This window comes from Nanorana parkeri, unplaced genomic scaffold (assembly GCF_000935625.1).
Source record: "Nanorana parkeri isolate BGI_ZX_2015 unplaced genomic scaffold, ASM93562v1 scaffold483, whole genome shotgun sequence".
Classification (NCBI taxonomy): domain Eukaryota; kingdom Metazoa; phylum Chordata; class Amphibia; order Anura; family Dicroglossidae; genus Nanorana; species Nanorana parkeri.
In genome coordinates this window covers 613,452-641,448 of record NW_017306751.1, presented here as the reverse complement: position 1 = coordinate 641,448, position 27,997 = coordinate 613,452, and the positions used below count along the sequence as shown (strand labels likewise).

At 42.3% G+C, this 27,997-nt stretch overlaps 1 protein-coding gene across 1 annotated transcript in view; it reads left to right on the top strand.

Moving 5' to 3' along the window:
* The window catches only part of ME1 (malic enzyme 1), a 196,685-nt gene that overhangs the window by 97,931 nt on the left and 70,757 nt on the right, over nucleotides 1–27,997 (top strand). The window contains exon 6 of the mRNA XM_018560861.1: nucleotides 5,426–5,529. Within this exon, the coding sequence (XP_018416363.1) occupies nucleotides 5,426–5,529 (104 nt within the window). The remainder of the gene's footprint in view (nucleotides 1–5,425; nucleotides 5,530–27,997) is intronic.

The window sequence follows — 27,997 nt, the reverse complement described above, 5'->3', positions numbered from 1 at the left end:
GGTGAAATACTTACCTTATTCTTTTCTCCTGCAGACTTCCTCCTTGCCATACAACAGTTCACTTTGAGCACTATGTGGGCATCTCACATGTACAGGAGGTTCTACATGAACATATCTGATAAGAAACATAGAAACATCAAAATAGATCAGTATGTTGCACATATGTAGTCTGACTGAATGGTGTTTTAAGAACTTTAAGAAAGCTGCTAAATGTTGGTTTATAAATGCTTGCCAAATCTAATGCTCTCAAGGTTAGGGTTTATGGGAGATGAAGCAATGCCCATGTATATAAGACCTAACCTACCATTATTTGTTAGAATCCTGGAAGGAAATTGGAGCACCCAGAAGGAATTGCCACAAACACATGGAAAGTCCTTGTAGATCATGTCCATGGGGGGAATTAAAACCTTAGCTCCATCAAAACAATGTCACCGAGCTAACCCTTAAACCACTGTCATTGAAAACTTCTTCATTGTACATTTTGGAATTTACATTGTGGTGAGGTGATTGACAAACATTCCATGTGAATAATGTAGCACAATATCACAGACAACTATTTTCTCTAAGTAAGAATTTTTTGTAAACACAGTTTTTAAGGCTATATTAGGTCATTCACCACATATTCTGACCTATTTTTTTTCTCATGGTTTTGGTCTAGTAGTGAATAAAATATCATGTGAAAGCAGAAAATCAAGCCAAAAGCATGACTCACCATAACTAGGGACCAAATCAAAGAAACAGTCTCCTGAACTTCTTTATTTAAATATTTCATTAAATAAAGTATATACAGCTGAAACCTAAGTGGAATTTCACTGGCTGTTTGCATGTTTGCTAAATGTTGCAAACCATTTGTCGCTATGATGATGACTGAGATTTTCTAATACTGGCTAAAATGTGTCATTGTGCTGGGAAACACTTGAAAAGTTTTAGAGTTAAAGCCATTTGACACAACCAAAAATTAAAAGAGAACAAACATGTTTTTGGAGTTGCTTTAAATACCAAGAAGACTGGTAGATATTTACATTTTAACTGGATGAGTATGGATGAATGAGCCAAACCCAAGCAGTAAATTATATTTATGGGGACATTCTGTACAAAGACAGTTTGCAGAATGCCCCTGGACTGCCACCTACAAGGGAGTACCATTTGATTATTTTGGCAGTTTTGGTAAACCATATCAGGTGTAGGTAGACATGGCAACATATTACAGAATAGTGTATGTGTTATATATGTTTATAAAATTTGTAGAGAAATGTAAGTCTATCCAAAAGCCTTACTCTGGGCAGTTTCAATGTCATTAAAGTTGCCATCTGCTTTCCTCCCAGCTGATAAAGGATCTATCACTCATTTTTCTAGGGGATAGCTAACACAGAGCAATACTTACCTTAATCCATGGTCCAGTGCAGGGGCTGACTGGCAACTTTTAGCCCAGGGGGCAAGTACAACTCAGAGGCCCATGGTGCAGCAACTTGGCCCCCCTCCCGCTCTGCCTCTTCCCCGCTTTCTCTCCGCCCCTGTCTGCCACTTTTGCCATCCATGTAACAGTAGTGAATGGTCGGCTGATGTGAGGACTCCTAGTAAGTTTATGAAAGGAGTGACTGGCTAGGGGATGGTGCTCTCCTCCCACTGGGCTCCCTACATGGTTCTGGCCTTACTCCGCTCCATGCCCGGTACTTAGGCACTCTCACCCACTGTAGACCGCCGCTGGCTGTCCATGCTTCTGGGCTGTGAGCTGTGGGAGGAGAGTGGGAGGTTAGTGGGAGGGGCCGGATCCAGTGCCGGGCCCCCTGACGGCCGCGGGAAGCGGCCGTTTTTAAAGGCAGCACAGAGGCCCGGGGGGGGCAATTGCCACCCTGCCCCCCGGCCCAGTGCGCCCCTGGTCCAGTGGCCTTTCTCTCTGTTGGTTCCAGTTGCGGTGACCAGTCTCCCAAAGCTACTCTTCTTGCTTATCTCTGGTCTTGTCACACCATGTCACCTCACTTAGGTCATTCATAAAATGCAGAACCAGTGACCACCCAGATCCTGCATTGTACGTGATGAAGTAGGAGTGCCTGCCCACATTCCAGGATGGGAGAGAAAAGGAACAAACCACCAGCTGTAGAGGAACCACAGGTTAAGGTAAGTATTTAATTTGTGTTATCTCCCCATTCCCTAATAAAAAGGGCCATAGATCCTTTATCAGGGGGAATGGGGGCATGATTTTACAACTGACCAGAGTAGGGCCTAAAGATTGGCTCTAACCCGACCACTGCAGACTGTAACTAGGTAAAAAGCCATTCTCATTTTTATCAGTAGTACTTCAACCCACATTTCTGAATGAGGCATGAAAACGTGTTATACCTGTAATTTTACTACCTTCCAGAATTTGGAGATACCAAAATCAGAGCACACCTATGTATTTATTTTGTACAAAAATATCGAAATGCACTTAATTCCATTCAGCACCATTCAGCTTTAATATATTTCACATTAAAACCAACTAAAATGATTATTTCTCCCATACAGTAGATATTGATTATTCTATCAGGGTGATTGTAAATTCATTCTTATAATCTTCTATTAGGTGTGCTTTTGATTTTGGTCATCCTGATTATTCTATGTTTATTTCTCCTCAAGGAAACAAAAATCTCCTTGCATACTTCATAATATTCCCTGGTGCACCAGCACTTGTAATCCACACCGTAATATATAATTTAATTCTTCCTTGGGCATTATATATATAGTCTGAAGAAGTCCAAATTCTGTATCGCATTTCGTACATATCCAGCATGTGCCTTATTAATATATAATTAGTGGTTTGTTACTACGTCCCTACTAAAAATGCATCATGTAAATATAGAGTGCTTATAGCTTAAAAATTTTAGGGAAATCCAAAAATTAAAAAAAGACATTATTAGTAAATATTCTCAGCTACACCTCATATCTCTCTCTGATAGAGAAAAGATACAACCCCTTCTCAGACTGGTCATCTCATAGAGTATTTTTTTGTTAAACGTTAGGGACTTCTCAGACCCTTCCTTTGGGAATCAGACTGTTACCATTGAAATATATTGTACATTTTTAATCATGTATCGGTTTACTGTATCCCTTAATGTATGCCTGTTGGATTGAAGTACACTAATTTCCTTACCTGTGTTGTGTTGAAAATGAGAAAGTCCCCCGCTCCTGCGAGCGCGTTCACACAAACACACGTCGGGTGTGCCTACGTAAGAAAGCGTTGACCGCGCTACACATGTTGGGTATCGTCGTGCATACCAGAGTGAGAGCAATAATTCTCGGGCCAATATTTAGGCACATCTCTGAAACTGATGACCTGAAGGGCATGTTGGGTATCTATTTACTCATCATAACCTATGTTTTTATATTTTACAAAAAAAATGGGTATTGTAATGTGTTTTGGGGCAATTTTGGGGGCAAAATTAACTTAAGTGCATCTTTAACAAAATGTTTGTGTTTGATAAAGGAGTTGCACCAATATTGTGCAACATAAAAATTTGCAACTGCCACCATTTTATTCTACAGAGTGTGGTTTGAAGTAATGTTCATGGCTAAAATGTGGATTATATCATGTGTGCAAAAAAAAAAAAGGCCTTTGCAACAAAAGGGTTAAAAAAAGAGGTAATTTTGAAATTGATGGCAGCAGCATGTCTCAAAAAAGTTGGGACAGGGCCATGTTTACTGGTGGAGTTTTGGGAGAGGAATGTTGCCTGATATAGGATTCTAACTGCTCAACAGACTTGGGTTTTCTCTAATGTATTTTTTGTTTCAAGCTGGTGTCAAAGATGTAGTATGCGGTTTAGCACTGTCCTGCTGTAATATGCAAAGCCTTCCCTGAAAAAGACGCCTGGACGGGAGCATATGCTGCTCTAAAACCTGGATATATCTTTCAGCAATGATGGTGCCTTTCCAGTTGTGTAAGCTGCCCATTCCATATGCACTAAGTACCCCTATACCATAAGAGATGCAGGCTTTTGAACTGAGCACTGATAACAAGCTGGAAGGTCCCTCTCCTCTTTAGTCCAGAGGACGCGGCGCCCATGGTTGCCAAAAAGGATATCAAATTTCTATTTGCCTGACCACAGAACAGTTTTCTACTTTGCGACAGACCATTTTAAATTAACTTTGGCCCAGAGAGGATGGTGGTGTTTTTGGATTATGTTGGCTACTTCTTAGCATGATAGAGCTTTAACTTGCATTTTTAATGGCATGACAAACTGTGTTCACAGACAGCGATTTTTGGAAGTATTCCTGAGCCCATGACAGAACCATGCCGATTTTTAATGCAGCACCGTCTGAGGGCTCGAAGATCACGGGCATCCAATATTGCGTTTTGGCCTTGTACTTTGCGCACAGAGATTTCTCCTGATTCTCGGATATGGCTCCAATATGGTTTTGTGGTCTGGTGTGCTGTTATCTCCATACTGGTTTTGTATTTTGGCTATCTCCACAAAAGACATCTGAATCATTTTGCTCCCTTTTCCCCTCCTTCCCTTTGAGAAGGGTGAAGTGTGGAATCCCCGGGGGAGATGTAAAAGGGAAGCTGATTGTTATGAATATGATGAACAGGAATACATGCCTATATTGAAATTCATTGTATGAAGTTGGTCTGGCCTGTCCTCCTTTCTTTCCCATGTCCATCGGAGGAGAGATAATTACCGCTAGTGACTTAGTATAGGAGATAATACCATATGCATACTGGGACAAGCTCTGCTCTGCATTTTAATCTGTTCAAAAATCCTGAGGAAGCTAGTGACTCAACATTGCGAAATGCGTTGAGGTGTTTGCTGCTCTCGCCAGTAGGCCAGTTTGTGCTTTTTGATTGTAAAAATTAATCAATGTCCTTGAAGTGCCATTAAAGTCCGCTATGGTTTGCATGAACCAATTATTTTTCTATTAAAATTATTTGCAAATAGTTAATGCAAAATATAGAACTTAAATGAAGAATAATACATAATTGCTATAGACTTATTGCTTTTGCTTCATTCTTAAAAGCCAAGGAGAAGCAGGAAAAGTTTTCATCAGAAGGGAGTAGACTTTATTAGCCCCATTATCATGGAGCACTGCCACAGGGCATGCCATTCTATGCATCATTCAGAATACAGATGGCCAGATTTTACACATAATCTGTAATTATGCAATAATATGCACAGCATCAGTTATGTTTCTGGCAGCCCTTTCCATGAGAACATTGCTACCAATATATAAACATGAAATTTTAACATTGATGACTTTGCAAGTAAGAAAAGTCTATGAGCCACAAATATGTACTGATAACTAAATGGGATAACATAAGTAACTTTTGCATGCAAAGTAAACAGATACCATACTTTTCCATTAGCAGAGACATAAACAATTATGGCTTCGATATTAGTAAGGGGCCAGTTTTAAAGCCGCTGTGATCTTTATTATGCTATTTCTTTAACAGGAGTTACTAAAAGACCCGTTGTATATTGGACTAAGACACAAAAGAGTAAGAGGAAAGCCTTATGATGACCTTCTGGAGGAATTTATGAAAGCTGTAACTGACAGGTATACAGATTTTCATTTATTAATACAGTATTCAAAGGGAAATTCTCACTATCGTTCAATGTTTATGGAACTAAGTTTATAACTGTGATGAAAAAAGGATATTTATATTATACAGATCAATTATGGGTTATCAAAATGTAGCATACGTGTTTGGCTTCTTATTCCATTGCATTCCCGGCAACCCTTCTTTCCAATTATAGTCTACACCCAGTAATCGTAACACAATCAGGGCCGGTGCAAGGATTTTTGCCTACACAGGCGAAGGTGCATTTTTTCCTCCAAAACTTAAAGGGAATCTGTGATATCCATGTTAAACGTCACACCAATTAGTTTCCACACTGACCGTCAATGTAATGAAAGTATTCGCCTTGTCCACAAAAGTAACGAAAATATTCACACTGACAGCCAATGTAACGAAAGTATTCACACTGACCGCCAATGTAACGAAAGTATTCACACTGACCGCCAATGTAACGAAAGTATTCACACTGACTGCCAATGTAACAAAAGTATTCACAATGACCAGCAATGTAACGTAGATATACACCATACACAGGCGGCAGGGAGCGGAGGGGCGGCAGCAATGTTGAATCCCCCGACCTCTCTCCTCGCTCCGCCGCTGAATCTCTCACTGGCAGCCGTTGTGGTGAGCAGAGCGGCAGGGTTAAAAGTAGCCCTGCTGCTCCGTGTATACAGCGAGAGGGGAGAGCAGTCTTCCCCTCTCTGCTCTCACAGGAGTTCCAGCACAGTGCTGTGCTAGAACTCCTGTGCTGGAGGTGACAGGGTCAATAAAGAGAGCCTGTAACCCCCAAATGAATCTGGACTTGGGGCGGCAGGGAGAGTACATCCGCCCTGACCATACACATACTTAAACTTCTTGCAGTCTTCTCTTCCTTAGCGGGGAGGAGCCGATTTGCATATGAATGAGCCGTGATATTTACATATGAATTGGTTGTGGCTTATTGATATGCAAATTAGTGCAGCCCATTCATATGTTAATATCGCGGCCAGGGCAGTACAGGAACAGCAAGCTTCAGAGAGAGGGATAGAGCAGAGGGAGCTGTGGGCAGGGATCTGACTATAAGAAACTGAAGATCAGAGCCCCGTCGATTGTGCTGCTCCTGTGTATGGGAAGAAGGCGCTGTTTTTCCGATCTCCCCCACCAGCGCCCTCAAGTGGCCGCTTGTGTTGCCTATGTGCTAGCGCCGGCCCTGAACACAATCCAGTGCCGAATCTTCTGTAAACATTCAGCTTTTAGCTGGCTACTATAGTCAAACTTATAAAATATAGGTGCGTACATACATACATACATTTTCTTTTTCGGTCAATGAAGGACACAGGATTCAGTGACATTTGGATTATACTGCCTACTATAGGAGGATTTGGACACTAGCAAACAAAAAAAAATAGTTACCAGTCTGGCATAACCTTTCAAACTCCAAGCATTCATCAGTTTTATGCTAGTGTCCCAGGATGATGAATGCTTTTTCTCTACCGAGAAAAGTTTAAATGTTTTGCTAGCCATTGTTTTTTTTTCTGCAAGATTATTTTTGTTAATTGCTGACTCTGACCACAGAGGACATCAGCATACCTCAACACCTTCCTCTGCAGAATCATTATCTGTTCTGCCTGCAGCCTTAGCTGTCTCCTTCCTAATATAATGAGTCAAAACAAATAGATCAGCACACTGCTGTTCAGTGGTCGCATTCAAAGAACGTGGTCAATGGTGGTCGGTGTGCAAAGCTCCTTCAGACAAGCTGTCTTCCTTCCTTCCTAAGGTAGTTTTGGCCTTTCACCTTAACCAGGACATTGTGCTCCTATCCCTCTGTGGCAGAACTATCGCCATAACGACCCAGGCGGCTGCTATGGGACCCGGAGCACAAGGGGGCCCGGGCAGGACGAGGAATAAAGGGGTCCCCCTGATGCCATCTGGGTCGCTATGGCATCCAGGACTGTCACTGGTGACTGTGATGAGGAACCTGCTGCTGTCCAGATCACTGACAACCTGTCAGTGATCTGATCTGTGCAGTGGCGCATTCCTGCTCACAGCCACTGCTGAGTTAGTGACAGTCAGCAGCTGTGGTGGAGGAGGCCTGAGCCTGGTGTTTTATCAAAGGCTCTGACTTGTCAAGTTCTCCGACTAGTGATGTCACATCCGGTGACTGCCAGACGGAGATCTAAACCAGATGGAGCTACTTGCTTTTGCTCAGTGGAATTCTTGTTGAAAACTCTAACTACTGCCACTGCACCTCCATGGCTACATGCTGTAACTGGTGGCAGAGGAGGAGGGGGGAAGAGGCCAGGCCCGGCGGCAGTGGAGGAGACGGCTGGGCCCGCCAGCAAGTGAGGAGGAGGAGGGGCCCGGCGGTGGAGAAGGCTGACCGCGGATCAAGGCGGACAGGTAAGAGGTGTGCAGGGGTGTGACCAGCCCACCTGAGACCCTGCAGAGCCCACCATAGTCTATGGTGAGCTCTGCAGGGTCAATCTCAGATGGGCTGTGTGGGATCTCAGGTGGGCTCTACAAGGGGCGTAACAAGATATCACAGGGCCCCAATCAAAATTTTGCTATGAGACCCTCTGATTTCTAGTTATGCCCCTGCTCTGCACCCAGTACATCAGAGTGAGATTTCCCTACATTGTCTAGATGTATTTGAGCTGTACATCTCTACCTTACAGCCACTGCCTCTATTGGAAATACTTACTCCCTCGTTGTCATCCCTGATGGTCCCTACAAAAGAGAGCTTCTCGTTCCACCATTTCTCGGTGGCTCAAACCATTTAAGCTTATGGTCCTAAGGATCGGGTTCCACCCTTTCCTGTCAAAGCACACTCTACCAGATTTGTAAGTGCTTTTTGGGCTTTTTGGCATCAGGCAACTGTTTCCCAGATTTGCATGGCTGCCACTTGGTCGTCTGTTCGCATGTTCTTTAAGTTTTACCAAATGGACGTTTAGGTCTCTTGTAATGCCAGTTTTGGGTGTAAGATCCTGCAGGTGACGTTTTAAGCTTCAGGCAGCCCTTAGTTTGTTTATAGGTGGGTGTGTTAGCATTTTGTTTTCTGTGTTGCCCACCCCTCACTTGGACTGCTTTTGGACGTTCCACATGTCACTGAATCCTGTGTCCCTCAATGAACATTTTGGACTCACAATAAAATCTTTGAGTTCAGTGAGGGACAGAGGTATCACCCATCTGTGTTGATGGTCTTGCTCTGGGCACTGCTTTCATTATCACACCAATTACTAATAAGAGGTGTTGTAACTCCAATACGTCCTGTTAGTAATTGCTATAATAATGGGTGGCAGGGAATCAGGCACTCTGAAGCCAGGCTTCTTTCATAGGAGAGCACAAAGTGGGTCTGTGCTTTGCTTAATTATTAGGAAAACAAATGTATTGCTATCTGGTGAACTAGAAATTGATCCATATGACCACTAAACTAGTTCACATTGTGTAAAAATGATTACTGCTTTTTTTATCCAATAAAGAAAATAGCAAGTAGACTTTCAAAAGCAATGGGTTATTATTGAGATGCCAGCTGCCAGGATTTAGATAACCTATTGCTTGTAAAGAAGGCTCATTTGGACCTGGACCTGGTGAGGGCCCAAAAAAGATGCTCTTCACCACTCCAGAGCAGAGACTTTTGTCAGGGTTATATTCTTTTCTTTTGACTCTTGATGAAATATACTACCACAGTATGGTACAGTACAGTGCTGAATATATCTGTACGCTGAGTTCACAATTATTTTTTTAAATGTATTTTAATTTTGATTATATCGATGTATTGAATGCATCTAGCATGTGGCAGTTCTCATATCTATTTGATATGGAAAGGGCAGAAATTAGACTCATGGACCACAATAGCATTTGCCATTATTTCCCAAGGGAAAACACTATTTACATTTAGCAAAACTTAATTTAAACAGGCACTTTTAAGAACTCTGACATTAACTGAAATCCCCCCTACATAAAAGCAAACCTAAAAGCATTTGAAACAAGTTTATGCAGTTACATAGCATAACATATACAACAAAAATGATAGAATAAGAGTAAAAGCTGTGCCAATACAAGTTTAAAATCTATAATTAACTCGACTTGTCTTCTCATCTGCATTTTTTTCTCTTCTCATTAATTATGTTTTACATAATTTCTATTTGTGTAAAACAACAACAACATATAAAGAAACAAAACATGCTCCTTGTATAGTTTTCAGATCTCTTGATATAACAGGGATATGTCCCATAGGGTAATGGGTTTAAGAGCATGGTGCTGATAAGGTCAGGGAATGAGGCAAAGGGCATTATTCATTTCATATTTGTCAGGTGAAATTTGGTATTTTTCCTAAACACTGTGAAAATACAGGCTTACCATCTTAGAGACAATTTAAATGCGCAAGGAGTAATTGCAGTAAACAGATTGAGAGTTCCATCAGAAAATGGTTTATTTACCTATAAGTTGCTATGTGTTTGATTTTTAATTCCTTTCGACCTTTCAAAAATGAAGCTTTGCTTTAACAATTAAGGAAAGTGGCATTTTCAGGTTGCAGCCCTCTTAACGAAATAAGAAAAACCGACTTGCGTCTAAGTGGTTTCTGCTGAAAGGTAATACCTGTATTATAACTCACCATCTGTCTAACATGTTATTATAAAATAGCTAAAAAAAGGACAAGCAAATAAAAAATGTTACTCCATTGACAGAGAGCCCCTTTGTGTGGCTTCATATCTCTAAATGGGAAAGAATGTGCTGGCGTTCTGTTATTTTAGTCTTCTAATAACTTTTCTATAAGCTAAACTTGGACTTTTCGTTACAAAGGAGGAGACACATTCTTTAGTTCAGAATATGAGAAGAAACTATTTGTAAGAACTTTAAGCCATACTGAGAAGTCTGGGACTGCGCTGCGGCTCTATTTACAGCAAATGGAAAATGTAGCCAGGATCAAGATTCATGTTGATGTGGCAACATAAGTGTTGAATTTCATGGAAGCTGTGTTATTTTTAACCCTACCATCTCATCTCTAGGAAAAAAAACACATTCCCTGCTAATTTTCTCTTGGATCGTATTATGTAACCTTGGGTTATTATAACACATCATATTTCTTAATTATACCTAAAGGTCTCCTGTGAAGTGCTACTGATATCTGTTCTATTTTCTAGTTGTTGATGTGATTACGAGTCTGAAATTCTTAAGTCTAATTAAACTAAAGGATGCTGTAAGATAAGGAGCATTAAAAAAATTAAAGGGTACCTATGCTCGGCCTTTACTGTAAAGCTATGTTTGCAGTCTTGCGTGGAAGGATACGCAGACTCAGAGAGGCCAGGGCACTTGGTCATGTAGACAGAGTGCAGACTGAGCAGTGTTTCTTGTCATCAGAGTAGATGTCTAGTAGACAACACTTAGAAGCTATGGGGCTGACTCATTAGTATTGGATAAAATAAAATTAGCACTTAGCAATTAGCAGTGGAGTTACTGAATATAGAAACTCATATTTTCAATGAAATGAAAGGTGATAATTTTTTTTCTCCAGTTTTAATGAATAAACACCCATTTGTCAATCCACCTCAGCACTACATCTTTCTAGATGACAAAATTGATGGAGATGTATTTTTTTTTTGTTGTAGGCACAGTTTGTGGCAAAAGAATATGCATGTTTTTTAATGTAATAAATAATCTTGAACATACGTTTATATAGTCTTCCCTATATTTGCCCTTATGAATGCAAACATTTACCCCTGGCCGTTCCTATAATGAGGCAGCCTGAGGTGGTTGCCTTAAGCAGCATCTCATTGTGTCATGTAATGGGGGGGAGACCCCTTTCCTGCCAGAGTGTCCCGAGTTAGCAATCGAGGACACTCTGGCTGGTGTCCCACCTAACTTGTGGCAAACAGTAACTTCAGTGAGCTGGGCAGGAAGCCGATGGTAACACTATCCCCGTGCACCACCAGCATGAAACCCTCCAGTCTCACCGCACACCACCAGCAAACCCCACACCTCGGTCTCATCGTGCACCACCCAGCAACCCCCCTATCCCATACTCCCACCCCCAATCTCGTTGTGCACCCCCAGCAGCACCTTCTAGGGACACCCCTGTATTTACCCTATTAATGAACAACACCTTGTGGCAAAACACATTCATCACACAAGTTCTTAATGCACTTAAAGGGTATGTAAAGGCAAACCTGTTCTTTTTTTAGTTTGGATAGAGTAGGGAAGAGTTAGAACCTCTGCATATTTTTATTTTGTATTACTGTCTATTGTTTGTTTACTGTTTACCCCTTTAGGGAGATTTATGCTCTCTGAAAATTAGACTTTTGAGATATTATCAGAATCGGAATAGAGGACAAATATTCCAGTTGTTCTAGTCACAACTATTTAAGAGGGCATTTTACCCCACTTTGGACATATTGCTTGTCATGTACTGAGAATAAAGAAAGAGAAATCTCCCCAATATGCCAAAAAAAAAACCTCACAGTGGATCTACCATTCACTTACTCTATGTAAAGGAAAGAAAACGTTTTGGCTTTAGATATAGTTGAAGAAACAGTAGCATCATATAAAAGTTTATATTTATTTTCTATGTTAAATAGGAACAATACACAAATGTATTTGTATAAAAAGGCTTGCATTTTTGTCTTCAGTGAAAGCTTTTCAACTTTATTGGTCAAATTAGAGGATTTTCTGTGGGTTGCTGCTGTACAGTACAAGTATAAAATGATAATTTGATAATCACGCACATCAATTGGTTTTGCTTAGTTCAGCTCAACCTTACCTGTTTTGGCTGACTGCACTGGATGACTCTAAAGTTACAGTATAATGTGTACCATATGAGCTGACAAATCACGTGACTTTTATTATGGAATGAGATCATACCTGGAAAGGACATATCAGTATAAGCTAGGAATGCAGGAAATTTAGTGAGAACTGTTACATTGTATAGATTTAACACTGCAGGTATTAAATTATAAACTGCAGCCATAACATACCCTAGTTTTGAAACACTGACACATTTTGGCAAGCTTTAACAAAGCATTTCATCTGCTAGTGATCCTTCTTGACACCTATGTTAGAATTGATGCCAGTAAAAAGATATATAGAACTGTGATATGATAGGAGTTACTATTAGTAAGATTTTACTGAGACTTCTGCTAAATGTTTAAATGTACAGTATATAATCAGTTCCCCCTAATTTTGTTAAGTGGGCTTCCTTGTATTTCCTATAGCTTTCTAAAACTTGGCATCCATTGATTCTCTACATAATTTAATCTCCTCCTCAGCTACTGGATGGTGTTTTGCATATGGCAAATATAAGCTCTGAAAGGAAACACCACATACCAAGTGGGCAGGGATTGCACTAATTTACATAACCCCTTAATTTATCTCCGCAGAGAGATGCCATGACTCAATGTCAACAACAAATTATTCAGGTTGTCAGGGAACTCATTCAGATATTGATGATATTGAGGCAGATCTCAGCGGGTAAAAACATTTTACTGGAACTTATTTGCACAACATTTTAGCATGGTCTGGAAAATGTAAATGGAATTTTGGCTAGATCTCAAGTTCATCTTAAAATTTAAAGCTGACCATAAAGATGTTTTTGTAATTTTGGAGTTTTCTGTTAGCTCATCAATCTACCACTCATGGCTTCATTTATATCATTACAATGTATTTAAGAATGAACCATGCAGCCACTGCTGTGAGCATTTATTGACACTTCTAGAATTGACAGCCAAGCTCCACCAATTACCCTAGGTGAGTGGTTGTGGTGGTAGGGAGGTTCAGTTTACTATGTGATGTTGCCATAGCAGATACTCTACAAAAACGTGGTTGTAAAAACAAACTAGTTCAAATTGGGGTGGGTAGTAACCCTCAGTAAATGAAGAAGACTTAGAACACACTTCTACTGATTTCAGCCGATGTAGGGCTGAAATCAGCCGTACCAGCCTGAAGTGAATAGCCGAACAGTGTTCGGCTCACTTCACTTCAGATCGGTCATTCACTCGGCTGCCCTCAGCAGCTTAGTGAATAGACCGCTTTGACATTTTTTTTTATCACTGTTATGATACTGCAATATGAATACAAATTATACGAAATATAGCCTAGAAAAAAGTGATAACACAACAACATTTAACCTCAGAAAGGGTGTCTATCCAGCTAGCATACCCTTCTTACCAGCTTGTCTTGAATTGTATTGTGATTGTAATGTCTTCCTTATATTGTAAAGCGCTGCACAAACTGTTGGCGCTATATAAATCCTGTATAATAATAATAGCACAACTACTCTGTATTACATGTAGCACCCTGCTAGAAAGAGTGCTATTAAATTTAGGATTATCAGATTGTATGCAATCTGATGCTGATTGCTAGTCTGGGGTCATTTGGTTTCCCCTAAAACATCTGTCATTGTTTGTATCTGTCTGCTGCTAGGTGTACTGCTGGGTGTACCCTGGTCACAGAGCAGAGCAACCAATGAGGGATTGCTACAAGTGGACATCCCTCACTAGCCCATCACTGTGAGGCAATGGCCAGTGTAGCATGCTGGGGGAGGAGGTAAATACTTTGGGCGGACCATGTGAGCTCTTTCTTCCTCCCCTGGGCCCTGCCTGTGAGGAGGCTGCTATGGATTGTTTGAGATGGCTAGGCCTGAAGCCTGGGGACTAGCCGATTGATGACCCTGGGACCTGACAGCAGCAGGCCCAGTGGTTACTACTGATGACAAGGACTAATGACTTCTACCTCAAGTATTGCTGTGTCCGTTGATCTACCTGCTGTGCATGGAAACAGTAACCGCACTCTGCAATGTAATGGAGTCTACATCTGCCTGGATGATCCTAACCCTCCACCTCTCCCCCTGAAGTTCTACAATAAAAGTTCTAAGCATCATATCTACACCCCTTCATTGAAGCACCATGAAGGGCGGTAAGTGCTGATGGGCAAAAGCGACTGAAATTACCCCTAGACGAGAAGATTTCAGGGGTTGCGGTAACCCATATCAACCAACCATAGTAATTAAGGTGTGCTGGTGTGCTGTGGATCTATTATAGACCTTTCTTACAAAGGGAATACAGGGAGACCCTTTAGTTCTTTTACTGTAGATCACCCCTTAGGAGCCGACGTTAGTATTATCCTGCATTGGGATATCACTAACCGAATAAGGGGGACGCTACATACATATTTTATTTGTGTCAGTAAAATGTGACCACAGACTTGGCATCACCCAATGTATTCGGGTGCTTTGTGCCTTTTTTGGCACACTGTTTTCTTCTATTTCCAAATGTTTTTTAATAAAATGTTACTAGCCACATGTTGAATGCTCATATGCTGCTAATTTCATAGAGCTGATGATTGAATCATATTTGGTTTTAATCTAGCAGTTTATAACAGTGTATGTTTCATTCCACATGTTTATTCAGCGTTGGTAAATCAAACCTACTAAAGACTGGCAGTCTTCCTTCCAATCACTGTAATTCTTGCCACTGAATTTACATGCAATGCATTATTATCTAGTTTGCGGTAGAAATAAGCCAGTTTGTGGCATATGGTTTCAGCATGCTGACAAAATAAAACTACAATCTATAGCAACTCGCCTTTGAATCAGAATAGATGATTGTAGGATGCAAAACTCAGTAAGGCAGATTTAGGTATTGTAGAGAACTTGGTGTCTAGAAGGCTCTGCATATTGTTAACATGCATATTAACCCAATACCAGGCAGTGCCACCAGTACATTACATACTGCAGATGCTGCCTGTTTTGCATTCAACAAGGAAGATCTTTCATGGGGCAGATCTTTAGGGGATTGTGTACAGATCTTTAGGGGTCAAGAAGGCTGCCTAACAGTAGCAAGGTGTGTATTCTTGCTTGGGGATTATGTTTGGTTATGCACTAGGAGCAGGTTCTTTGGGGAAAGGGCTTTCGGCACTAAAAAAAAGTGCGACTTTCTCTGTAAGCATACCTTTCATATATGACCTATCCCTAGCACTTATCACCCTAACACTTAGGCTGCCATCGCACTTTTACATTGCAGTAATTCCCACATTATTAGAATGTGTGGTGCCACATCATGCACATGTTATTGCACTGGTGTGCGAATGTCGCCCTGATACACATAGGCAATGCTATTGTTTTGCAGCACACCACAACGCATACACACAGTACAGGGAACCTGTACTAAAAAAATATGGAGGTTGCCAGTATTATTCTCTCATGAAAACGCTAGTTGTCTCTCTATCATGCTGATCTTACTTCAATACTTTACACTAAACGCGGTGCATTCTGTGAACCAGGTGCACAAGCACAGAGTTTCACTTTGATATAACGCATTACCTTTACCTTTTCTTTCCTTATGTGTTAAGTGCTGTAATGCATGATACGTTTTGACTAATAAAAACATTGCCATCTGCTGTCCCCAGTGATATCAATCCTGCAAAATGCTCCAGGGTGCAGGAAACCATCTAGTCTACGCCAGTGATTCTCAACTTTAGTGAGTCCAGAGTCCTGTAATTTTCTTCCAAAATCCAGTAAGGGCCATTTACTTTTTTTGTGGTGTATTAACACATCTGCACTAACGTGCATTTTGTCACACATTAATATTTGTATGAATATGTTGGCAACGCACCCTACTATGCATAATACACACAAAACTCTGGAGAAAAAAAACATTTACTCTTGCAGTGGGGCTACGGGGCTACCCCCCCCTAAAAAATGACACTCATCTGATCCTTGATGTCGGCTTCCCCTGATCCACTCCGCTGCAATGGTCTAAGGTCCCTGAGTCATCACATTCTATACACAGTGTATAGGACATTAGGATGCTGAGGGTATCACCGCAGCAGTGGAGGAGACACTGGAGGGAGCGCTGGATCCGAGGTTTAGGTTAGTATAACTGTTATTTTTGAACCTAGACACAAACAAGCAAGGGTTGAGAATTCTTTTTTGCTTTAAGGACTATCTGCACAGAGCCTGTTATGACTCATTGCTTGGGATCCCCCTTATTTTATATGTGTTTATTATATATGAAAGGTGGTTACATTGGAAACCTCATTAATTATTGAACCTTTACCAATTGTCTTCTTGAAATGTTAGCCACCTTATTATACATTTTGATATGTTTATGCATTTATATGAATTGTTAAACAAATATATCATTATTTATAACATTAGAATGTATCCTTAAATAATTTTTTATATGAATTACTTTCACAGCTGCAAAACATTTAACTCATTTTCCAAATGGTTGGCTAAGTTTTATTTGGCCCGGCCTAGATTTAAGTAAGTGTAAACACAGTTTGGTTGTTTCAGCTTTATGACACTGGGCAGGGCAGAGCAAAAATGAGGATTTGCCATGATAGAACCCAAATGTTTTGTAACCCTCAATATCATTGGAATAAATACAATGTCTGCCTTTCCTTCTCTCTCTCCCTCTCTCTCTCCCTCTCCCTCTCTCTCTCTCTCTCTCTCTCTCTCTCTCTCTCTCTCCACATGTTGAATGCTCATATGCTGCTAATTTCATAGAGCTGATGATTGAATCATATTTGGTTTTAATCTAGCAGTTTATAACAGTGTATGTTTCATTCCACATGTTTATTCAGCGTTGGTAAATCAAACCTACTAAAGACTGGCAGTCTTCCTTCCAATCACTGTAATTCTTGCCACTGAATTTACATGCAATGCATTATTATCTAGTTTGCGGTAGAAATAAGCCAGTTTGTGGCATATGGTTTCAGCATGCTGACAAAATAAAACTACAATCTATAGCAACTCGCCTTTGAATCAGAATAGATGATTGTAGGATGCAAAACTCAGTAAGGCAGATTTAGGTATTGTAGAGAACTTGGTGTCTAGAAGGCTCTGCATATTGTTAACATGCATATTAACCCAATACCAGGCAGTGCCACCAGTACATTACATACTGCAGATGCTGCCTGTTTTGCATTCAACAAGGAAGATCTTTCATGGGGCAGATCTTTAGGGGATTGTGTACAGATCTTTAGGGGTCAAGAAGGCTGCCTAACAGTAGCAAGGTGTGTATTCTTGCTTGGGGATTATGTTTGGTTATGCACTAGGAGCAGGTTCTTTGGGGAAAGGGCTTTCGGCACTAAAAAAAAGTGCGACTTTCTCTGTAAGCATACCTTTCATATATGACCTATCCCTAGCACTTATCACCCTAACACTTAGGCTGCCATCGCACTTTTACATTGCAGTAATTCCCACATTATTAGAATGTGTGGTGCCACATCATGCACATGTTATTGCACTGGTGTGCGAATGTCGCCCTGATACACATAGGCAATGCTATTGTTTTGCAGCACACCACAACGCATACACACAGTACAGGGAACCTGTACTAAAAAAATATGGAGGTTGCCAGTATTATTCTCTCATGAAAACGCTAGTTGTCTCTCTATCATGCTGATCTTACTTCAATACTTTACACTAAACGCGGTGCATTCTGTGAACCAGGTGCACAAGCACAGAGTTTCACTTTGATATAACGCATTACCTTTACCTTTTCTTTCCTTATGTGTTAAGTGCTGTAATGCATGATACGTTTTGACTAATAAAAACATTGCCATCTGCTGTCCCCAGTGATATCAATCCTGCAAAATGCTCCAGGGTGCAGGAAACCATCTAGTCTACGCCAGTGATTCTCAACTTTAGTGAGTCCAGAGTCCTGTAATTTTCTTCCAAAATCCAGTAAGGGCCATTTACTTTTTTTGTGGTGTATTAACACATCTGCACTAACGTGCATTTTGTCACACATTAATATTTGTATGAATATGTTGGCAACGCACCCTACTATGCATAATACACACAAAACTCTGGAGAAAAAAAACATTTACTCTTGCAGTGGGGCTACGGGGCTACCCCCCCCTAAAAAATGACACTCATCTGATCCTTGATGTCGGCTTCCCCTGATCCACTCCGCTGCAATGGTCTAAGGTCCCTGAGTCATCACATTCTATACACAGTGTATAGGACATTAGGATGCTGAGGGTATCACCGCAGCAGTGGAGGAGACACTGGAGGGAGCGCTGGATCCGAGGTTTAGGTTAGTATAACTGTTATTTTTGAACCTAGACACAAACAAGCAAGGGTTGAGAATTCTTTTTTGCTTTAAGGACTATCTGCACAGAGCCTGTTATGACTCATTGCTTGGGATCCCCCTTATTTTATATGTGTTTATTATATATGAAAGGTGGTTACATTGGAAACCTCATTAATTATTGAACCTTTACCAATTGTCTTCTTGAAATGTTAGCCACCTTATTATACATTTTGATATGTTTATGCATTTATATGAATTGTTAAACAAATATATCATTATTTATAACCTTAGAATGTATCCTTAAATAATTTTTTATATGAATTACTTTCACAGCTGCAAAACATTTAACTCATTTTCCAAATGGTTGGCTAAGTTTTATTTGGCCCGGCCTAGATTTAAGTAAGTGTAAACACAGTTTGGTTGTTTCAGCTTTATGACACTGGGCAGGGCAGAGCAAAAATGAGGATTTGCCATGATAGAACCCAAATGTTTTGTAACCCTCAATATCATTGGAATAAATACAATGTCTGCCTTTCCTTCTCTCTCTCCCTCTCTCTCTCCCTCTCCCTCTCTCTCTCTCTCTCTCTCTCTCTCTCTCTCTCTTTCTCTCTCTCTCTCGTGTAAGGGCTTCTGCAGCATGGCCAGAAGAAACACTGAAACACTGCTGTTTTGGGTGTTTTCCCCGCAGCACTTCCTATGTACCTAAGTGAGCTAATATGCTCTTTAAAGGCTAAGTTCACCTTTTAGACCATATTTCATGTTACATGCATATATAGAGTCATCGGTACCCTTGGATTGTATGCAAAGCAGTTCAAATGCAGAGCTTTCCAATCACATGCTGTGGTTGCATTTAAAAACTTGCGTTTGAGCCATGCTGCATTTGAATGGAAAAGGTTCCATCTGATATGAAAGTCACTTTTGAACCTTACGTACACGTTTACTGTATTTGAAGGTTTCAGTCATGCCGCCCCCCCCCCCCTGTTTTTTCTCAGAACTGTACATATTAAGTTCCTGCAGTCTCCCCTAATATGTTTTATTCCTCAGACCTTTCACTATTTTTGTTGCTTGTCTTTGAACGTGTTTTATCAATATCTTTTCATCGGTGAGGTCTCCAGAACTGAACTCTAGTGATGCACCCCAGAATTCTATTCACTTTCTCCACTGCCAGACCTCACTGTTTGCTCATTTTCAGTTATCTGAAATAAGTACCCCAAAATATTTTTCCCTTTGTAATTCTAGCTAACACTGTAGCCCCAATATTGGATATATAGGATACTTTTCCCCCAATGGCATTATTTTACATTTAGTAATTTTGAACATTGCTTTGACTCATCTTACAGCACTGCCAAAACATTTTTCATGTTACAAATATCTTTGGGACTATAAACCCTATTGCCCACCTTTGTGTCATCAGCAAAAATACACACCTTGCCCAGCAACCCTTCAGTTATATAAATTACAAACAGAATAAATAGAACAAGACATAGTACAGATCCTTGTGGTACACAACTAGTGAATTGTTTCAAATGAACCCCATTTACAACCACGCTCTGATATATATCCTCTGATATATATAGCCAACTGCAAATCCACTGAACTACCCAAGGGTTATGCCTTAGCTTGTACAACTTTTTCATGAACTCATTAAGTGGAAATCTTTGAAATGCTTTGCTGAAAATAAGATAGGATGTATCTATAGCATCAACCTGGTCAAATACATTTGGGATATAGTAAAAAATAAATTAATTAGATTAGTCGGTTGGATGATCTGCCCTCTGTAAAGCCATGCTGCTTTGGGCCCAGCAAGTTGTGCATTTTTAAATGAAGATTGATCCTTCTTTTTGAAGTGATTCGTCTAATTTTACTACTACAGATGTTAAACTCACTGGCCTATAGTTGCCAGCTTCTTTCTTACTATCCATTTTGTGGACAGGTAAAATATTGGCTCTCAGGCAGTCAGCAGAACTTCTCCTGTTAGAGGAGATTAAATTAAAAAAGGAGTTATTGGTCTAACAACTATACCCAAGTAGTCTTAGAACTCTGGGACGAATACCATCAGAACCCATTGCTTTAATAAACTTTAAGCAAGCCAGGTTATCTGCTACTTCTGTCTATAAAAACCCTGAAAATAAACTTTAATCACTAGAACCAATATGATCGCCCAACTTGCTTTAGTTGGTGTGTTTTACTTTTGAGAAGACTGAAGAGAAGTAATTGTTTAAATGGTTTGCTACACCCTGGTCTCCCTCAACATGCGTTGTGCCCAGTTTTCCTTTTCCTAATCCCATAGGGGTCTATTCACGAAGCAGCCGAAGGATCTAGCCATTGCTTCGGCCAATCCTTCGGCTAGCTTCGGCCCCAGGACCCCTTCGGGTCAGTAGAACCGAAGGGCTGCTGTACGGGCTATTCACTATAGCCCATACAGCTCCTGAACTTAGCCGAGCGGCTCAGTCGAGCCGAAAGCATATGCCTCGGCTCGGCTGAGCCGCGCTGAAAGCCGAAGCTGGCCAACAGCCTGCTTCTGACAGCTGGGCGGAGCCAGCCGTGATCTTACGGCTGGCTCCGGCCACTTGCAGAGATCAGCATCCCTGGTTACCATCTAACCAGGGACAGTGATCTCCAGACAGCAAACTCTCCCGGGCGCTCCGGGAGTCTCCCAATCCCGGCTGCCCAGGAGAGAAACTGCTTTTTTTTTAATTCTGACACGGAGTCGTTTTTTGCCCATAGGAATGCATTGCTATTTCAATTTGCAATAGCCAATAGTAAACTAGCATTGTACCCGCACTCTGCTGCAGTTCTCCATCAGGTCCATCAGCAGAGGGCGGGTACAATGCTAGTTTACTATTGGCTATTGCAAATTGAAATCGCATATAGGAATCTAGCAATGCATTCCTATTGGCAAAAATGTATTTATTTTTTTTTATTCTGACACGATCCGTGTCAGAATAAAGAAAAAGTAGTGTTTCTCTCCTGGGCGGCCGGGAGCGGGAGACTCCCAGAGCGCCCGGAAGAGTTTATTTATTTATTTATTTTTGACGGCAGCAGAACCGCCGGTCAATAGAAAACTGTTGGGCGGAGCTAGCTGTCATGGCTAGCTCCGCACAATTGTTTTCTATGTATTTTTTTGTACTTTTTCATGAAATCAGCCGTACAAGCCTGAAGTGAATAGCCTAACAGTGTTCGGCTCACTTCACTTGGGGTCTGTTGTTCACTCGGCTACCCTCGGCAGCTTAGTGAATAGACCCCATAGTGTCCTTTCTTCCTGTCACTGATATACCTAAAACATTGTTGCCTCCTTTCTCTGCGGATTTTGCCATGTCCTCCATTTTCTGTGATTTAGCAACACTGACAGCATGTTTGGCCTCCTTTTGTCTGTTTTTATACTATTCTACTACACTTTAATTTTCCTTGTATATCCGATATACTGATTTTTTTTCTTCTTTACTATCCTACTCACCTCTCTAGTGAACCATATTAGGGTTTTTTCTTCCATTTACTCTTACTGATTTACCTGACATATAGGGGTTGATTTACTAAAGGTAAATAAGATGTTTACTTTGCAAGGGAATTTAATGTTGCAAGGGAATTTTGCCTTAGCTCAGAGGTGAAGCTCTGCTGATTTCCATCATCCAATCAAGCAAAAATATGTTTGTTGTTTTACGTTGCATGTGATTGAATATACTCTGCAAAGTGAATTTTCACCACATTCACTAAGCTATGTAGATCAGTACCTTGTGTGAGGGATGCAGACCATCTCTTTTGTACAGCTCAATTTCTGACCACCTGCTACCATCATAACTAACATAACCAAAACCAGCAGCTTTACATCATTCTTTTAACCACACACTAAACTCTTTAATAAGAAAGACTTTCCCTTTATTGTGCTTTATAGACAGGTATGACCTCTGAAAATATAAGGGTACTATCTATCCTGTGAAGATTCTGGCTCAAACTCACAAATTCCCTCAGTACAGAAAGCACATCATTCTAGGGCACGTCTTTGGTGCCAAGGTGCAGACTAACATGTACATTGGACTCTTTGCTAGCTTTCACAACCACATTTAAATTATGCCTCTTATCTTTTCTGATAGTAGCAGCAGGTAAACGCCTAACTACTTTGGACTTCTTCACACCATTTCCTAAAAAACACAGCTTGCAATTAAATCACCAACAAGGGGATAGCTTCTCCTTTTAGAAACATAATCCACAACACTTGCCTAACTTCAGATAAAACTTATACTTTTGGCAAAGCAAAATATCTCTGACGTTAAATGTCTTGGGACATCTACGAGAAAGAACCTGGGTACTTATTGGATGATTCAGATGTTCCAGTTAATCCACATGTGGGTTTTAGGTTCCTGCTCTATTCAATAGATTTCAGGCAACATACAATGATGCATGATCAATAAAGCTTTAAAGCTGATCTGTAGCTATCTAAAAATGACATCTAATTCAACTGTACTGTTTTTTTCTTTACCTTATGCTTACTTCAGTTTTTGTATAAGAATTGTCTGCTTTAAAGCTGTTTGGCTGCAGAATAGTAATACAGCCACTTATCTAGGGTAAGGATTCAGCAAAACATTGTTTGCCCACTAAGTAACACCCACTTCATGGTCTGCAAATGTAATTTTGAGATGGGGGTGTGTTAATGTATACATTGTCCTCTCTCACAGTAGCTGATACACACAGTGCCCATAAATACTGCCTTACTGCCCTGTATGTGCTGTTAATAGGGAACATTGCAAATGATTTCAAATACAAATCCATTGATTTCAAATGCAGTAAAGACATGTTATAACATAATTAGGCATAAACTGTCTTTACTGAGTTAGAAACAACTCAACTTTAAGAAGGTCACAGAGGTAGAGTTTATGACGCTTATATTACTGTATTGGGTCACAAAGAAATGTTTAACACTCAGGCCAATTCACAGTCAGATTGTCAACAATCCACACAATGCTTGATTCATTGGCTAGATGGTATTGGATTCGCTGAAACATTTTCTAATTATGGGGTAGAGATCATTCGAGTGTATGTTGTCTGGACACTGGGTTGGCTTCCATGGTCACTCTGATTTGTGACTGGAGAAAGGGAATCTAGGACTAAAGTGACACCCCATCATATATTATTTTTTTTAATCAGAAGTCAACTTTCTTGTACATATGCATGGTACAATGGTACAAGGAGGCTCCGCCTCAACATCATAACAGCATCCCCAGAACCAATCTGGGGTGTGAGGTGCATACATAGAACATAGTGCATACAGTAAGGATATGAGGGGGGTGTTCGTCTCAACGAAAAAGATCAGCAGCTCGTCACATAAGCCAACATTGGTGCAATTCAGGCAGTAAAGAGAACATTATCAAAGAGCAAGAACGTTGCACTAAGGGGTCAGGCAGTAAGTGTAATGTTGGCCTCCTGTGGCATTGTACATCATAGCAGTCGGTAGGGATATTGGCACTTACATTTGGGATAGTTTCTTAGCACGTGGAAACAGATAAATAGGGCTGTGTAAGTGCTTGGCATCCAGGGGAGGGACAGGGTGAGAAAAGACAGGTGTAGAATGGAAAGGCGAGCAGGAGGGTGGGGTTAGGGAGAGATGAAAAAAGGAAGGGGATGAGCAGCAGGGGAGAGCCAGAAGTGATAAGGAGTATGAAGGGTGGGTGTGGGGCGCCCAGGATGAGGGTCCATCCAACCGCTCAGGGGGGCGTTGTGGGCATGGGCCGATGGTAGACATATGTGCTTTGAAAAGAGGCCCAGGGTCTCCAGGTGGACCGGAAGAGCTCCTCGGTATTACGGAGCGTGGAGGTTAGATCCTCCATCAGGTATGTCTCGTCTACCTTAGTGTACCATAACCTGAGGGTAGGGCAGCTAGGTAGTTTCCACAACAGTGGAATGCACTGGCGGGCAGCATTCAGGAGGTGCCTAGACAGTGATTTTTTGTACTTCCCAGTAGACATATCGTTTAAGTGCAGCAGACATGCCGCGGGGTTGTTCTTCAGATCCCCCATTACCAGGTCCTTCAGGGTGGCAGTCACCCCCTGCCAGAAAGGGAACAGTAGGGGACAGGACCAAACCGTGTGCAGTATCGTACGCGGGGCGTTGTGACACCTCCAACATAAGGGTGAGACTTGGGGGTACATGGCATGGAGGGCAGTTGGGATCCGGTACCATCTTGAGTCTTAGAGGCTATGGAAGAGTGATGGTCGAGATGTAGTATACGGCCCTTCTGAGCCGGTGTGAAGGTGGTGTTGAGGTCATGTTCCCATTTGGCCAGGAATGTTGAATAGGACTCTGGGGAGGGTGAGATCATCCTAGAGTACAAGGAGGATATCGCGTGACAAGTGGGTATCTCCTCCTTACAGGTCTTTTCAAACAAAGCCAGGGGTCTGGAGAGTCGTTGGTGATCAGGTATGGAGAGCAGGAAGTGCCTCAGCTGGAGAGCACCCCACTGGTCCAGGGGGGGTTCTGTCAGGCACCTGATTTTGCCGGCCGACAGTCATCTGCCAGAGAGGAGTAGGTCGCATACGTGGAATTTGTTGGCTTCGCGAAGGCGACGGAAGCGAGAGTCAGTGACGCCGGGCGAGAAGTCGGGGTCTCCAATTACCGGGATCAAGGGTGATGGGAATGGGGAGATGTCCGTGGAACGAAATAGTGACCTAGCTAAGAGGAGGGTGGGTGCGATGGTAGGGTGTGAGCATGTGGAGGGTGGCAGGGGTGCGGAGAGCCAGTGTCATCTTCTTCCATTCCCACCCACTGCTTGGTTTTCCGGTGACAGCACCAATCCCAAATGCGGGCTAGGTGGGTCGCCCTATGGTATTTGGCCAGATCCAGGAGTCCGATACCCCCTCTCTTCTTGGGAAGGGTGACGGTACAGTATCGGATTCTGGGGGGGCACAGGACCACAGGAAAGCTGTGAACATTTGGCGCAGGCGGTGGAAGAATAGTGGCGGGATGTGAATCGGGAGTGCTTGGAACAGGTAAAGGACCCTGGGTAGGGTGGTCATTTTGATGGCATTGCAGCGTCCGAACCAGGAGAGTGACAACGCATGCCAGGACAGGAGGTCCTGCTTAATCTTCAGGAGCAGGGGGCGAAGTTTAGCTCATATATTCGCGTGGGATCCGCCGCTATAAGGGTGCCCAAGTAATTGGTGCCCAAGCGAATGGAGAGGAGGATCGCAGGTGAGTCTCCTCCACAGGAGGGAGGGAGACATTGAGGGCAGCTGATTTGGAGTAATTTATCTTAAAGTTTGAAATGGAGGCGTAGCGATCCATTTCCTTCATCAGGATTGGAAGGGATGAAGAAGGGTCGGCTATAAAGAAGATCAAATCATCCGCGAAGGCGGCTACTCACCTGAACGTTTTATCAGGCCTCGAAAGCCCTGCAAGGAGCGTACGCAACAGAGGAACGGTTCCAGGGTGAGGATGAATATGAGTGGGGAGAGGGGGGGCATCCCTGTTGCGTACCATTGGAGATGGAGAAAAAGTTGGAGCGTGCTTCGTTCACACGGACGGCAGCCGTCGGGGACGAGTAGAGTGCAGAGTACGGAGATGGTGAAGCCATCAAAATCATAAGGGCCCTGTCTCCAGGCCTGTCGGACAATTTCTACCTTCACAGCAAATAAGTGCACCCTGCATAAAACGTCCCTGGGTGCGGAAGGCGTGGGGGGCGAGCACTAGCAACCCTGTGGACCTGGTCAAGTTCCAGGGCTGCATTGTGGGTTTGCCCAGGAGGGTGTTGAGGATAGCCGCCACAGTGTCCCTGAGGTGGACTCCGGTCGTGGCCTCCGGGATGCCCCGCAGGCGCAGGTTGTTCCTGCGGTTCCGATTTTCGGAATCGTCTAAGCGGAGGTGAATGGATAGCAGATGGCAGTTGGTCAGCTGGGCATCCGCCTCCAGGGCCTCCATCCTGGCCGACAGAGAGGTGGTAGCAAACTTCACCGACGTGACGCGGTTGTCAACTTCTGTAATGCGGTGAGTGAGATCGTGCAACTCCTTTTTCAAGGCAGCTACGATGGACGACGCCATGTTGTCCAGGTCCCGGTGGGGAGCTGTGGCAGCAGGCCTTGTAGGCTGCCTTTGTCTTGGACGTCTAGGCCCGCAATGTGGGAAAATGGAGAGGGGCCAGGCGGGGAGTCCGGCCGCGGCACGCCTGGCGCCCTGCTCGAGGGCTGGGGGCAGACAGAGTCAGGGGGGTCTACCAGGTCAGGGGTCGGGGACACAGTGCCACGTCCCAGCTTCTTACTTGACAGGAGGCCAGCCGCTGAAGAGAGGGTGAGCGCCATCTTGGATGGAGACGAGGCAGCAGGGGCTAGATCTATATAAGTGTAAAATCAGAAGGAGACTCTACACCAACAGCAATAACAGTTAACATCATTAAGGGGATACACCTTGCCCCCTTCATCAGGGCTAAAAAATACAACAAATATATTAGTTAAGACAATTAAGACATATAGGTAAGTCTTGTGTACATAATAAACAAGAGGAAGCAAGGAATACATATATGGTAGAATACAGCGGTGGTTCTCAACCTTAGTATGACTAGCGCTTGGGGATTTTCTTCCAAAACCTTCCATGCCCACTAGTAAGGGCCCATTTACTGAACATGCATTATGTTTCACATTAAAACTGAATGGGCTGCCAATGCATTCCAATGTGCCTAAAATCACACATGACCCTTTTTTTGTAACTCAATGCACTACCATATGTTGCTGTACGTTGCGGCGTGCTACAATGCTGATGTGTTACCCCAGCATATTGGGGTTTCATTCATAATTAATGGTACCACATTGCAGCAATTAATGCTTTTAAGCATTACTGTGCATTGTGATAAAGTGCATATTACCGCAATACAGAGGTGTGAATACAGCCATACAAAAAAAAAAGTTTATAAAAAAAAAGTATGTAAATGCAAAAATGCATTTTCCTAAGGTTTTAATGTCTAGTGCCTGCTATGCATGTCTGTTGATCTACCTTGCAGTCATGTTATCATTGCATGTATGCAAAGTAGATCCATTGACATACATAGCAGGCACAGAACAGAGCCCCTAGGGGAACCTCCTTCCTTTGGTGTTTATCAACTTTGAAGAATTTTAGTGTCAGGGAGCAGAGCTCCTTCATCCTGGACCCCCGGCACTGCTCCATACTTAGTTCTCTGGTTTTGCCCTCTGCCATTCCCCCATTTCTATTCCTCCCACCCCCTGTGTTGACTCTTTCTCCAGCTCAGGACTTTGTGTCAGCTCGTCTCTCCTCCAGCCTCTCAACACTGCTCACCACCACCATTCTTCCCTTGTCACATCCCAACTTCTGGCTACCAGACAGCGGGGTGGACACATCCTAATGGGGTGATGTCAGCGTAGAGATGAGGAGTAGGATGAGTTGCCAGGGCAGAACTGTGTTGCTTGGGAAGAACGAAGGAGTGTGGGTAGGGGAA